The following is a 14,611-nucleotide window of genomic DNA, read 5'->3' as shown; positions in this document are numbered from 1 at the left end:
ATGCGGGCGGGCCGCGGCGCGGCGGGCGGGGAGGCGGCGGCCGAGGAGGAGGCGGCCGAGGCGGCCAAGCGCGGCGGGGCGGCGGCGGGGCGGGCGCGGGGCCGCGGCGGGAAGGGGTCCCCGAACGGCGAGTGCCGGCGCGGGGAGCCGCCGCGGAGCCCCGGCCCGGAGCCGCCCCGGGAGCCCAAGGTCTCCTTCTCCTGCGGCGGCGGCGGCGCGTCCCCCGGCGGGGCCAAGGCGGCCGAGGAGGGCGCGGGCGAGGATGCGGGCGAGGAGGCCCGCGGGAGCCAGGCCAGCTTCATGCAGCGGCAGTTCGGGGCGATGCTCCAGCCCGGCGTCAACAAGTTCTCGCTGCGGATGTTCGGCTCGCAGAAGGCGGTGGAGCGGGAGCAGGAGCGCGTCAAGTCGGCGGGGGCCTGGATCATCCACCCCTACAGCGACTTCAGGTGCGCGCCCGGCCGGGGCATCCCGCGGGACCGGGCGTCGGGCCGGGCCGGGGCATCCGGCCCCGGCGACCGCGGGCGGGGATGGAGGTGAGGGGGCGAGCGGAGCCCGGCGCCGGCAGGTGAGGGGGAGGCCGAGCCGAGCCGTGCCCGGGGAGAGGGCACCTTGAGCTGTGCCGGAGGTGGCGGCGCGGATGCTGCCGTGTGCAGGGAGGGGCTGGCGGCCGGGCGTCCTCCTCCCCGGCGGAGCGGCGGTCGGTCCGGGGATGCCCAGAGCCCTCTGCTTTGGCGCGGGGGGGAGTCCGGGCAAGGGCATCCCCTCGTCCTTCCCGGCGCCTCAGGACGACTCGGCCCAGCACCGACCCTCTGGGGCCTCACCGGGCTTCGGCTCTGCCCCCAAACCGCCCCGGGGGAAGGTGTCACCCTCCCCTCGCAGGCCGGGGGTCTGGGATGGAGGACACGCTGCTCCCTCGACTGCCGAGCAGAGCTTTGTGAAGGCCCCCCCTCTCCCAAGGAGGCCTGATCCTGTCCCTAAGATTCAGGGAGTCTGAGGGGGGATTCATCTCGCTCTCAAGCGAACCAGAGACCCCAAGACCCAGCCAGTGCGGCTTCCAGCCGAGGAATGGCAAACCCGGGGAGAAAGACCCTGCAGCTCCATCTCCTTTCCGCCCCCTGCACCCTGCAGGAGCTCGGAAGTGGCAAATGCTTCCCAGGTCGCACGAAAGCTGCTGGGAGGGATGTACTGGGAGGGATGTATGGCTGGGGCAGGCGGCATGGCACCTTGCAGGGATGGGTGGCTGGGATCCCTCTGGCATTGCTGGTGAGCCAGCCATCAGGGCCCCTCGTCCAGTGACTTCAAAGGGGCTGGGGGGGACGAGGGGCTTGGCTCCAGGTCATTCTACCACTGTTCTGGTGCGTGGTTTGCGGAGGGTTCGCTGAGTGCTGGTGTCGGGGATGCTGCTGAGCCAGACCCTGGGATCTGTTCACTGCTGGCACTGCTGGGTCCCCATTGGTGTGGGGGTCCCAGGGACAGGTGGAGTTGGCCATGGGCAGTAGGGTCTGCCCTGACCAGGCAGGCTCAGAGCAGGGACCAGCGCTTGCACCACCGTGTGCTGCTCCTGGGCCGATCTGGCATCTTCAGAGGAGCAGCTGGAGGCCCTCAGCCTCTTCTCGGCGCTGACCTCCTGCACGGGGGTCCTGTGCCCTTGTGGCTGATGTTCCCATTGGGAACCCGCCGTGGGTATCTGTCGGAGCCCCCTCCTTGGCTCGCTGAGTGGGGACTAGGTCTGCTGCAGAGCCAGGGTGGGGAGCGGCAGCACCACGCGGCCGTCACTGGTCCCACAATGGAGGGAGCTCCGTGTCCCTGCCGTGACTGGGCAGGTGTGGTGGATCCCGGCACCCAGGGGCGGGTGAAACAGGGGACTCTGCCCCTCCGTGCCGCCCGTGCTCCGCTTCACCCTCAGCAGCTGCGGGCTGTGGGAGAGGCTGGGAGCGGGGTGAGGGCCTGGCCCCACCGTCCCCCCTACGACTGCACCAGCGACAGAGCCTGCCCCGCTCCTCCGAGCAGGCAGAGCCGCGGTCCCGGTGGCAGAGGCCGCGGTGCTGCTGAGAGCCGGGTCTCCCTGCGGTGAGGCCGTGGTGGGAGTGAGGCCTCGGAGGCTTCCCTGGAGCGGAGCAGTGTCGCTCCTCGAGCTGGCGCTTGCTGCGGGCGGGCGGGCACCGGTCCGTGCTGGGGTGACCTTGGGGAGTCACCCTGGCCGGCCTGCCCCGCGCTGGCTCCATCCCTCCTGGAGTCGCTATCAAGACTTGAAAACCATTGGGGAAGAGCCGCTGCCTGTGTTTTGATGCTGCAAGTGGCGTAGGAGAGTTCCCTGCCCAGCGGGGAGGAGCTGCAGGCAGAGCCGCGGCATCGTCTGGGTCCACAAACGTGCACAGAAACAGGATCGGCTCAACGCAGGGCTGGAAGCCCCGTCGTGAGGAGCCCGCTCTGCCTGTGCACGTTGAGGACATGTGTCCAGCTATTCTGCATTGTCCTGCCTTAAAAAAAAAAAGTGTTTATCTAGTAATGATAATGGAGCATGAACCCAGCCCTGTTTGCCCTGCAAAACCCATTTTCCCATCTTAAGATAAAATCATTACCCATCTGCATGTGTGACATCATTTCATAATCGGCGTCATTTAGAGATCCCGTCTCCTCATGGACACAGCGCTGCGATTATTCATGCAAAATTCAGGGGCAGACTTGCTCAAGGAATGAAAGTTGCTATTTACATAAATATTGAATTGTGAGGAAGCAGCCTGGGTGACTGGTTGAGATCCCGAGCTGCAAATCTGATAAAAGAGACCTTGTAAATTGTGTGCTGAAGTAGACAGTGTCGAGCAGAGCCGCCTCCTTTCAGGTGCTGTGCTCAAGTGTCTTCTCTTACCTTCGCCACTTCTGGTCTGTATTGATGGGAGGAAAAAACCCAGTTAGAGTCGACTTTCGTGTCATTTCTGCTGGTGTTTCTGCAACTGGGGTATTGCTCTTGGAGCGCCATTGGGAGCCAGGGGCTGCATCCAGCCTGCGTTTCGCAGTGACCTGGAGTATGTTGCTGGTCTGGCTCCCATCTTTACAGCCCATACGCAGGGACACGCGTGGGGCTGGCGTGCTGCGAGGCCTCGGGGGGGCAGAGACGCGCGTGGGGCCAGGGCCGAGGAGGAGGCCGGTGGCGTTCCCAGGGGGAGTGGGTGCTTCCCGGGGAAGCAAGAGCCGGAGCACCGGGAGCGGGTGCTCCGGCTCCACGGTCAGTCTGTTCCCCTGCCCATGCGGGAAGAGCCTCGCGTAAGCCCGGGAGGAGGGTTCGGCTGGGCGCCCGGCTGGACGCACCAGCGATGCGGAGCTGCGCGCAGCCGGTGGTTCGGTGCCGGTGCCTGTCTCCCCGTGAGCACCGCGGGGCCGCCCGGTACGGCTACGCTGGCATCCCCTCCCGCCAGCCCGGCACTCGCAGCCTTCCACGGGGCTGGGGCTGAGCCGTGGGTTGTGGCTGCTGGTGAATTTCTGTTGCAAGAGCCAGTCCTGCACCTGAATCGGGGGCGAAGCCGCATCCACAGCACGTGTCCCCAGTGCTGCTTGGCCGGAGCCTTCCTCTTCCAGGCTTGGGATGGTTTCTGGGGCTTTGCTGCTGCCTGGATGGTGCCACCATCGGGGCTCCTGAGCAGAGGGATGGGGCTCGCCCGCTGCTGTCGCTCCCCACGTGTGTGCCAGCGCTGCCGCTCGTCCTGGTACTGCCGGTCCCTCTGGGGAGGGTGTTGGGGAGCTGTTCTCCCCCTCTGCAGCGTCATTGTGGGGCAGTCGAGCCTGGGGGGTGCTGAAAGCCACCGCTCGGTCCTCAGGGAAGAAAGGCTGCAACCAGCTGGGGGGGATTGTGAAGGTTTGGGTCCTTGAGCAGTTTGTGCAGCCTTTATCGTCCCTCCCCTCCCCAGGGACCCCTGGGGGTAAAAGGCTTTTCCAGGGGAGAGCAGCAGTTATTCATCACAACTGGTTGTACTGGGACGCGGGGGTATGGATGGCGCGTGGGGCACCGCACCCTGCTTCTGCTTGGCTCGGGCAAACTTCTGCCTCTGGCTTCTTAACCCACTTCTAAGAGCGACCTCGTTTTTAGAATATGAGTATTTAGTGTGAGTTTGCCAAGTACCGATCCCACCCCAATCCCACCCCGATCCCGTGCTGCTCCTGTCTGCTGGGCAGCTCGACCGTTTGCAGCTGGGGCCCCAGTCTGGGCCGAGGGACTCAGCCCTTGGGGGCACCTCCCGCAGAGTGGGGTCTCGGGGAGCTTCGTCTGCCCGGGCAGGCTGGCGAGCGGGCAGCAGCTCAGTGCCCGGTCGATGGGAGCACCGTAGAGGGGAGCGACTCGTTGCACTGAGTGTGCAGGGGTGGCTGATCGTCCCCAGCAGCCCCCCGCCCCTCTGTGTGCCAGTGGTGGAGCTGAGCAGGGATGTTCCTGGCGTCCTGTGGCCGTGTCCCCAGGGTGGCTCTGGGGTGTTTCTTCTGCCCCCTCCCAGGTGGTAACAGTGGGCGGATGGGGAGGCTTTGCTGGTGTGGCTGTTGGGATTGTCCCGCACCTCTCCGTCCTTAGGGTCTTTGTTGGGGTTTTGGAGGCGCCGGGGAGGCAGCAGCAGCTCTGCAGAGGGACGGGCTCCAGGGTCTGGGGGGCACGAGTGTGATGGGGTCCCTGGGACCTGGGGGAGGGGCTTGGCCCTGACTCAGCTCCTGCCCAGGACCTGCGGGGTGGCACTGCTGTGCCAAGCTTTGGGCAGTTGAAGGAGCGGGAACGCAGCAGCCCCCGCTCGCAGAGGCTTTCGGCATCTTCTGTCACCACTGCCGTCGTTCAACTGGGTCAGAAGCAAGGGAGGGGGTGCCGAGGATCCTAATTAATTTGTTTTCAGATATTTTTAGTAGCCTGGAATGGATCTTTTTTTTTCCTATGCACACACTGCCCTCCAAGGAAGAAGGCGTTGGCATCGCACCCAGGTCCCTGAAGAGATCGTGTGGAGTCAGTCCTGTGTTGGGGGGATCAGGAGCAGTTTATCTTTCTCAGCAGGCTGAATTCTGCCCTGGCTCAGCCAGACTGTGAAGGGATTTGAGCCAGTGGAGAGTTTTGCCCAGCTGGCGTGGTTATTTAATCTTTGTTCTTCGCCGCTCGCGTGGCTAATGGCCCCGTGGGACTCGCTTTGTGCAGCAGGGTCAGTTCGCAGCGAGAGCTGCCGGGGGGTTTGGGGGACAGATCCAGCCCGGTGCTGCCCCAGCCCCAGCAGTGGCTCTGCCGACGCCGGCATCGCCGGGGGTCGTGTTGTGTGGCTGGATCCCAGGGGTCCGCAGGGCCACCCTGGCTGCGGCCTCGCTGCTGGGGGGTCATGGGGTGCCGGAGCCACTCGGTGCCATGGGGGTGCAGGGGGAGCACAGCCCGCTCCTCCCGGGTGGCAGCTGGTGAGGGTACCCTGGAGACAGCCCTGGGTGTGAAGTCATCGTTGTGCAGCAGTGACATCACTCACGGTTGCCATGGCAATGTCTCACATGGGGAAGGTGTCATTGGAGAAAGGTCAGGAGCCGGGATGCTCGGCTCCTTCTGGTCCTGCGCTGATCGGCGTGGGGTGGGGGGGTGGATCCAGCCCATCTCCCGTTCCTGGGGGGGGAGGAGATCTCCCCCTCGCCCCCCCGTCCCTGGCAGCATGGCCAGGGCACCCCCTGTCCGTCCGCCTGCAGCTCTGGGGGCTCCTGCCTGGGGCGGGCAGCGTGGCCAGGTGGGCTGAGTGGGGACGGGCGGGCAAGGGTCCTGCGTGTCTGCGCGCGTGGCACTGAGGAGCACCGTCCCCTCCTGACCCCACCCCCCCCCCCCCAGGCCGGTGCTGGGGTGTGGGGCAGGCAGGGAGCAAGGAGCCGGGATCCCCTCTGCATGGTCCTGCCAGGAAGAGGCTGCTGTGACCTTGCAGATACTCAGAAAGGTCATCGGTGGCCCAAAGTCGGGGACAAGGAGCAGGGAGAGAAGGACGGGGGTGAGGCAGGCGAGGGCGGAGGCGGCAGAGGAGCTGTGCAGCCCAGGCAGATGCAAAGGCTGCGGGCGATGCCGGCTCCAGCTGCAGCCGTACGTGATCTGCTGCACCGGAGCCGTGATGGCTCCTTCCACCGCGGCAGCGCTGCTGGGGTCCGACATGCAGCCGCTGCCCCGTGCACCTCCGAAACTAGGACCGCAGCCTGGTCCAGGGAGGCGCCGGGGTGGGGGGGCCCTGGCTGTCCCTGGGGTCCCTGTCCCCCCTCCTCAGGTCCCCCCATCTGGGAGTGGGGAGGGGTGGGGGCTGCTCGCAGGGCAGCGGTGGGGGAGGCCGGGCTCTCCTGTCCTGCCTCCACCTGCGACCTTGAGCACTGCCTGCGGAGAGAGCGAGGGCCCCGCCGCAGTGGGTGGTTTGGGGAAGAGGGTGGTCCCCAGCCCACGGGCTGCCCCGGGGTTCTCCCCCCCTGCACCAGCTCCTGGCAGCATCGGTGTCCCCTTGCCCTGGGACCTGCCTGGGTCTGGGTGCTCAGGGCAGACCTCCGGCCAAGCCAGCAGCGCGGGAAGAGCCCCTGCAGCGGGCAGCCTCTGGCCTCATCCTGCCCCTGCACAGCCCTGCCTCAACCAGGCCTGCAGGATCAGGCCCAAGTGCAGTTTTGCGGGGGGGGGGAGCAGGATGTGGTCCCTGGGGAGAGGAGAGAGATTCCTGGGGCTGAGGTGGCATCAGGGTGATGCTACCCCGGTAGTGCAGGTCCTTTAGGGCAGGGCGCGATGGCCGCGGGTGGCTGTGGGGCGCTGGTGACACCCTCTTCCGTCCTCTCACTCCCCAGGTTTTATTGGGACTTCACGATGCTGCTCTTCATGGTAGGCAACCTGATCATCATTCCCGTGGGCATCACCTTCTTCAAGGAGGAGACCACGGCACCCTGGATCGTGTTCAACGTGGTCTCCGACACCTTCTTCCTGATGGACCTGGTGCTGAACTTCAGGACGGGGATTGTCATTGAGGACAACACGGAAATCATCCTGGACCCTGAGAGGATCAAGAAGAAGTACCTCAAGACCTGGTTTGTGGTGGACTTTGTCTCCTCCATCCCTGTGGACTACGTCTTCCTCATTGTGGAGAAGGGCATAGACTCAGAGGTGTACAAGACAGCCCGCGCCCTCCGCATCGTCCGCTTCACCAAGATCCTCAGCCTCCTGCGGCTCCTCCGCCTCTCCCGGCTCATCCGCTACATCCACCAGTGGGAGGAGGTGAGGGTCCTGTGGGACGTGGCCCCGCGGTGGGTTCCTCCTTCGGCAGCGGTGGGACTGGCTGGAGAGAGCGGGGGCCAGGAGGGGACCCTGCGAGGGTGGCAGGGCTGCGGGCTGCCCGAGCAGTCAGTGGGTTGGACGGGGTCTGCCGGGACCTCGGGCAGCACCAGGGAGGGCTGCAGGAGCCCCAGACCCCCGGGGTGGCGGGACCCCTGGGCCCCCAGGGCAGGAGGCAGGGTGCTGCCTGGCTTGGCGCACCCGGGGCTGCGTGGGCTGCGAGGGGACGTGCTTTTGGGTCGGGATGTGGCGCGCTCGGCTTTGCCGCGTGGCGCTGGCACGTGGGCAGGCGCCTCCCGGCAGCTGCACTGGTGGAGCTGCACAGGGGCTGTGCGGGGCTCGCTGCAGCGCGGAGCCGGCTGCGCACCCGCGGGCTGGAGGGGCGGCCAGCGCCTCCGCTCCCTCCTGCTCCTCCTGCTCCTCTGCCACCGCCTGTCCCCAGGCCCGGCGAGGGCATGTGCGGCAGGGACACGCGGTGCAGCCCGGGCATGGTGACATCGGCTCCGGTGGCCGTGGGGACAGCACCGGACCCTCCTGCGCCTCCACCCTGCAAGGACACGGGGCTGTTCTTTGAGCTGGGCTGGGCGCTGGGGGCTTGTGCCTGGCAGCCCCTGCCAGGGGGAGCAGCCCCCCTATTGTGCGGGGGCCTGGCTCTGTCCTGGCCTGACCCCGCGGTGGGAAAGCCCCAGCGCCGGGCTCTTCCTGCAGCTCCATGGGGCTCAGCCGTTCCGCAGGCGTGGGGCCGGCAGGGCTGGGCTTGGCTGTCCTGGCCAGTGCCCAGCAGAGCCCCGAGCCCCACAGCGCTGCCGGGGGCTGCCCCCCCGTTCCTGGGGCAGAGGGGCTTTGGGGCTGGCTGCAGCTCCAGTCAGTTTGCCCGCAGCTCCAGTCAGTTTGCCCGCATCCCCCTGCCCGCATCCCACCCTGCCCTGTGTCCTTCTCCTGCTCCTTCCTCCGGAGCTGGGCTCTGCTGCAGGAGCATCCCGCGCCTCCTGCAAACCCCCGGCCCAAAGCGTGTCCGTCCCCTCGGTCCCCTCCCTGCCAGGGCTCCGGCTCTGCGCCCTTTTCACTTTCAGATGGGACTTAGCAGGGAGAGCCCCGGGACGAGTTAAACCTGTGCGTGGCCGCGCAGATTATCCTGGTAATCGCATCCGCTTACAGGGGACAGGAGGGGAGCGAGGCCCCGATCCCCGCCGGGACCTCGTCTGCTCGCGGAGGCACCGCGGTCGGGGCTGGCGGCTGCTGCCGGAGCATCTCCAGGGGGGCTGCGTGTGCCTGGTTTTGCCCCCAGCAGCCTCGGTGGTGGCTGGGAGAGGGGCAGCAGGCAGCTGTAGTGGGGAAGGGATGTGGCCGAGGCCGGTGGAGATGGAGATGGGGCTGGGGCTGCTCGTGCCTGTCCTCGCCCAGGGCTGCCCCTTCCCCAGCCCCTCGCCCTCCACCTTGTTCCCTCCCCAGCTCATTGCTGGGGGTGAGGGGCTGCTCGGAGCACAGAGCATTCTGCTGCCACACGCCCCTCCACGGGCTGCGGCTCTGGTCCCAGGACCACTGGGGTGGATCCCTGTGGCCACGGCTCCCTCCTGTGCCTGCCCGGGCTGGGGGCTCTCTCAGGGCGGCGCTGACGGGTCTCAGTGTTCGATGCTCTTGTAGGCACCGGCCCTGGGGGGATGCAGCCCTGGCCCGTGGGGTGGGAGCTTTGGGCAAACTGCGTGGAGCTGCCCTGGTCACTCTGCCCAGATCAGGGTCTCCCTTCAGCCCCATCTCGACGCGGGCACATCGGACCCTCTTTACCGAAAGCTGCCCCAGGGCTGGGCCTGGTCCCCTGTGCCCACTGCCCCGGGGGCTGCCCCGCTCCCTCCCCGGTGCCCAGAGCACTTGACTCTCCCTCGGCACCCGCCAGTGCTGCCTTATCCTCATCCAAGCTCGCAGCCATTAGCGCTCTCCGGGGCGGCAGCGTGGCGGCATCCCGCCGGCTATAAATAGGCAGGTGGGTCGCAGCCGCCCCGGCGGGGGGGCTGGGGCCGGGCCAGCCACGAGTGCCTCTTTTGGCTGAGGCCATACGGGTCGGTGCCCCGAGTGGGGCCGGGCATGGGGGGACGGTCCCTGCGCTCACCCTCTGCCATCCCGCCCCGGCCCCTCCGCCCGCAGATCTTCCACATGACGTACGACCTGGCCAGTGCCGTGATGAGGATCATCAACCTCATCGGCATGATGCTGCTGCTCTGCCACTGGGACGGCTGCCTCCAGTTCCTCGTGCCCATGCTGCAGGATTTCCCCCAGAACTGCTGGGTCTCCATCAACGGGATGGTGGTGAGTGCCCGCCTCGGCCCCGCCGCCCTCCCTGCCTGCTCCCCCTGGACCCGTCCATCCCTGTGCCGTCTGGCCTCTCTCCACTGACCCCAGGAGATGCCGTCCCCACGCCGGCCGGTGCTGCGGTGTCCCGGTGCACAGAGCACCCCACACCTTCTGCGGACCGGTCTCCCTGGCAAGGTCTCACAGGACCCCGGGGCAGCGATCGATCCGGGTGGGAGGAAGATGCTGACACAGCTCTGCCCTGTCCCCTGCCACCTCCTCCTGCTCATTAGCAAGAAAGCTGATATCAATAAATAATGGGCTGCATTTCTAATTGCTCCTCTCAGCCCTGCAGCCTGCTACAAATGGCTGTTCTCTCCGTCTCGTCCCGTTTTGCTGGTGTTTCCATCTCTGCTCTGTTTCCCTGCTTCTTTCCTTCCTCTCATCCCCATCTCCTGCTTCTACTCCCCTGGCTGCTTCGCTCCTGGGGGGGAGCCGGGGCTTTGCCGGGGGATTCCTGCCCCAGGTGCCACCAGCCGGTCCCTGCCTGCTGCCCCAGCCACGTCCGCAGGCTCTCGGGCGCTTGTGCTGCACTAACTCAGGGGCTTCCGCAAACTCAGAGCTTGTTCTGGTCACAGCATTTCACACGGAATCCCTGCGCCTTTGTATAGCGGCTTAAAAAAAGATAAAATAAAATGACCGGCTGCCTAAAGCGAAGCCAGGCGGGCGGTGAGGTGCAGAAACCCGCCGGGAGGGAGCAGAGCGCTGCGGGATTGCCGCAGCCCCGGCTGTGCCTGGCGTTGGGGTGGGTTTGGATCTCGCCTGCAAGGTGAGACTGTCGCGACAAATCCGATGGCTGAGTGCTGCTGGGAGCTGCGGCAGCGAACCGGGATCGTCTGCTGGGCCTGAGTCAGGGCGTCTGAGCCACGAGTGCCTGTACACACACGCACGTGCGTGCACACGCATGTGCAAGCCGCTGTGCACCAGCCAGGGCTGAGCTCTGCTGCCGTCCCTGTCGCTGCAGAACGACTCCTGGAGCGAGCTGTACTCCTTCGCCCTCTTCAAGTCGATGAGCCACATGCTCTGCATCGGCTACGGGAAGCAGGCGCCCGAGAGCATGACGGACATCTGGCTGACGATGCTCAGCATGATTGTGGGGGCCACCTGCTACGCCATGTTCATCGGCCACGCCACCGCCCTCATCCAGTCACTGGACTCCTCGCGGCGCCAGTACCAGGAGAAGGTAAGACTGGGCTGGACTGGGACCGCGGCTCCTGCCCTGCGCCCAGCCATCGCATCCCCTCCTGGAGCCGCAGCGGTGCTTGCGGGTGCAGCCAGGCAGGGCGAGAGCTCCGCATCGACACCACCCGCAGGGCAGGGACAGGGCGGTGGAGCGGGACCTGCCAGCAGGGAGGGGCCCGGGACCAGCGCCGTGGAGCGGGGACGTGGGTGGGGGGTCCCGGCCCCGCAGCCCCAGCCCGGCTGGGCGCTGACAGCACCTCTCCCCGCAGTACAAGCAGGTGGAGCAGTACATGTCCTTCCACAAGCTGCCCGCCGACTTCCGCCAGAAGATCCACGACTACTACGAGCATCGCTACCAGGGCAAGATGTTCGACGAGGACAGCATCCTGGGGGAGCTCAACGAGCCCCTGCGCGAGGTAAGGGGGCCGCAGAGCCGGCCGTGGGATGCTGCGCTGAGGCTGGGACCCCCTCCCTGAGCCCTCCCCACAGTGAGGGCCCCCTGCTCCCTGCTGCTGGGGGGCTGTGGGTCCCGCCGGCTCCTGCAGCGCATGTGCTGGGGATCGAGCACCCCTTGCTCCGGCTTTGCAGCTCCGAGCGTGTCCCTGCGCGCGCAGTCTGTGCGCTGGGGTGCCTGCATGTGCCGACACCTCTGCGCTCGTCAGCCGGCCCGGGGGCAGCCACGTCCCTGCCTCCCGCTCCCTCACCTCCTTCCCCTGCAGGAAATCGTGAACTTCAACTGCCGCAAGCTGGTGGCCTCGATGCCGCTGTTTGCCAACGCGGACCCCAACTTCGTCACGGCGATGCTCACCAAGCTGAAGTTTGAGGTGTTTCAGCCGGGCGACTACATCATCCGCGAGGGCACCATCGGCAAGAAGATGTACTTCATCCAGCACGGGGTGGTCAGCATCCTCACCAAGGGCAACAAGGAGATGAAACTCTCCGACGGCTCCTACTTCGGAGGTGAGCGCTGGTGGGGATGAGCCCAGGACCACTGCCGGGGTCTGCAAGAGGCACCAGGATGCCCACAGGGTGGTTCTCACCCCTTGCTCCTGGCCTGGCAGCATTTCCACTCCTCGTTGCTGGTGTTTTGACCTTGGCACTGGTGTTCCCCCCACAGAAATCTGCCTGCTGACTCGGGGCCGGCGCACGGCCAGCGTCCGGGCAGACACCTACTGCCGCCTCTACTCGCTCTCAGTGGACAACTTCAACGAGGTGCTGGAGGAGTACCCCATGATGAGACGGGCCTTCGAGACCGTGGCCATTGACCGCCTCGACCGCATCGGTAGGGCACGGGAGGTTCTGGGGAGGGGCTGAGGGGGCTGTCCTGGCAGTGTGGGATGGCTGTGGCTGGGGGGGTGGTGGGCACAGCGTAGCCCCAGCACAGGGTCTCACGGTGCTCCCGGTCCCGGCCCCCTCCCCACAGGGAAGAAGAACTCGATCCTGCTCCACAAAGTGCAGCACGACCTCAACTCGGGCGTCTTCAACAACCAGGAGAACGAGATCATCCAGGAGATTGTCAAGTACGACCGGGAGATGGTGCAGCAGGCGGAGCTGCAGCAGCACACGGCCATGTACAGCCCCGTCCAGCCCCAGGTCACCTCCGCCATCGCCACCCTCCAGCAAGCCGTCGCCATGAGCTTCTGCCCGCAGATGGCCAGCCCGCTGGTGGGCTCCATGGCCCTGGGCTCGCCCCGCATGATGCGCCGCTTGCAGTACGCCCAGGCCGTGCCCAGCCCCTTCGCCGTCTCCCCCGTCTTGCTGCAGCAGAGCCCCCCGCAGCAGCCGCAGCCCCCCGTGCCCCACGCCAACCCCTCGCCCTCGCAGGACCAGGCGCAGCCCGCGGCCCTGCCCGCCTCCACCAGCGCCTTCGCCGCGGCCGCGGCCAGCCCGCCGTCCCAAAGCCCCCTGGCCACCCGGACGTTCGCCTACGGAGCCGCCCCGGGGCAGCTGGGCTCCCAGCTCTCCCTCAGCCAGCAGCAGGCCCCCGGCTCGCCCCAGCGCCTGGCTGCCCACAAAAGCACGCAGGCGCTGCACACCAGCAGCCTCAGCCAGGATTCGCGGCCCCTCTCTGCCTCGCAGCCCTCCCTGCCCCACGGGCTGGCGGCCGGCAGCACCCAGAGCCCCCCGGCATCGGCCCGCGAGTCCTGCGCCTCCATCGGCGGGGGTCCGGCCACCGCCTCGCCGGGTCCCGGCCCCCCGGCCGGGCTGCGTGGCCAGGCGCCCTCACGGGGGGCCCCGGCCCACCCGGCATCCACGGGCTCAGTGCACGGGGGGCCGCCCGCCCTGCCGCAGGACTCGGCGGCGGCCCGCAAGGATTCGGCGGCCAGCACGCCCGACACGGACCCGGCCAAGTCCAGGCTGTCTTCCAACTTGTGACCTCCGCGCCACGCCGGGCACGGGGACGAGCGCGCCGGCGGGGGCCGCGGCAGCGAGTCCCGTCTGGCCCCGCGTCCATCCTGCGCCGACGAGCGCCGGGTGAGGCCCACGGCTGCCCCACCGGCTGCCTCCCCCCGCCGCGGCGCCAGCCCCGCTCCCCGGCTTCCTCCCGCCGCACGCTGCAGAGCGGGGCAGCTGCCGGGGGTGGGCACGGGCCTCTGCGTCCCCCCACCCACCGCGGGGGCACGGCGGGGGCCGGGCTGAGCCCCCCGGCCACGTCGCCTCCGACCAAAGTCTGGCCCCATCTCCCGCTCCCCGCGGCAAAGCCCCGCTGCCCCCAGCCTCCCCGGCTGCCCCCTAGAAGCCACAGCTGCATCATCCCCGTGATCAACTCCGTGTATGATATCGACCACCCGAGTACGTACCCGCGTGCATCCGCAGGACGCCTCCCGGGGCTCCGGGCACGCTGGCCAGCCCTGGCGCGTGTCCCTGCCTCCCCTCCCTCAGACCCAAGGCGAGGGGTGACGGTCCAGGACTGGAGGTAAGTTGAGGGGGGGTCCAAGGGACGGTTGCCCTGAGGCTTGCGAGCACCCCACGCACACGCTGTCCCCCAACCCGGCCCCGGGGCTGGGGGCGGTAAACGCAGCCCGACGTCCCTGTAGTGAGCGTTAGGGTGGGGCAGACGCTGGAGCCCTGGGGGGCCCCGAGCCCTGGGGTGCCCCAGGGTGGTCCCATTGCAAGGCTGGGGAAGGCACACGTGCGTGTACCGGCATGGGTGTGTGTGTGCGCGCGTGTGTGCGCCTACGGACACGTGTGTGTGAGTGTGTGTGTGCGCACATAGGCCTCTGCTCGCACTCTGGAGCCTTCCACGTTGAATGTAGGCAGCGGCTGCGAGCGAGGGGCCCCGCTCCAGCCCGGCGCCCTGTAGCTGCGCAGCCGGGGGGACAGGGCCCCGCTCCAAGCGTCCGCCTTTCCATCCAGCCCATCCTGTGCAATAAACGTCAGCAACTGACAGAGCTACGCACGACTCCGTCTCTGCTTCTTCGCCACCGTCCCTCCCTGCCGCGGCTCCGGCTGTTCCCGCTCCTTGCCCAGCCCTGGGAGCTCTGCCACCGGGCACAGCCCCAGGCCGGGCTGCAGGAGGCAGCTTTGTCCTTTGAAGAGCTGCTTCCCTGCCAGAACAGTGACAAGGTGAAGCGCCTTCTCCGAGAACCTTTCCCCTTGCTGGCAGGGCTGTGTCCCTGCTCCAGCAGGAGTGAGGAAGGAGCTGGGAGCGGGCTGTGAACTGGAGCCAGTAGGTATAGGGCTCAGCTGAGAGCCAGGCCAAACACACTGCTCCAGCCCCAAGATCCCCAAACTGCTGCAGCCCTGTCGAGAGGGGGGCTGGAAGGCCTCGGTGAGACAAGAGGCTCCTGGCTGGAAATGCAA

At 67.4% G+C, this 14,611-nt stretch overlaps 1 protein-coding gene across 2 annotated transcripts; it reads left to right on the top strand.

Annotated features, from left to right (window-relative positions):
- HCN2 (hyperpolarization activated cyclic nucleotide gated potassium and sodium channel 2) lies at positions 1-13,183 on the top strand. Of its 2 annotated transcripts, XM_086477645.1 has the most exons (9): positions 1-446; positions 6,799-7,222; positions 9,422-9,583; positions 10,590-10,808; positions 11,077-11,223; positions 11,527-11,767; positions 11,925-12,089; positions 12,231-13,069; positions 13,121-13,183. In XM_086477645.1, exons 1-9 carry the CDS (start codon positions 1-3, stop codon positions 13,181-13,183), a joined length of 2,706 nt encoding a protein of 901 aa, XP_086333771.1. The 2 variants fall into 2 exon arrangements, with proteins under 2 accessions (XP_086333771.1, XP_086333770.1); XM_086477644.1 differs by having other exon boundaries at positions 12,231-13,183.
- Positions 13,184-14,611: the final 1,428 nt, after the last annotated feature.

Source organism: Leptosomus discolor, chromosome 24 (genome assembly GCF_034619465.1).
Source record: "Leptosomus discolor isolate bLepDis1 chromosome 24, bLepDis1.hap2, whole genome shotgun sequence".
NCBI classification, from domain to species: domain Eukaryota; kingdom Metazoa; phylum Chordata; class Aves; order Leptosomiformes; family Leptosomidae; genus Leptosomus; species Leptosomus discolor.
This window is presented reverse-complemented; position numbering and strand designations above follow the sequence as displayed.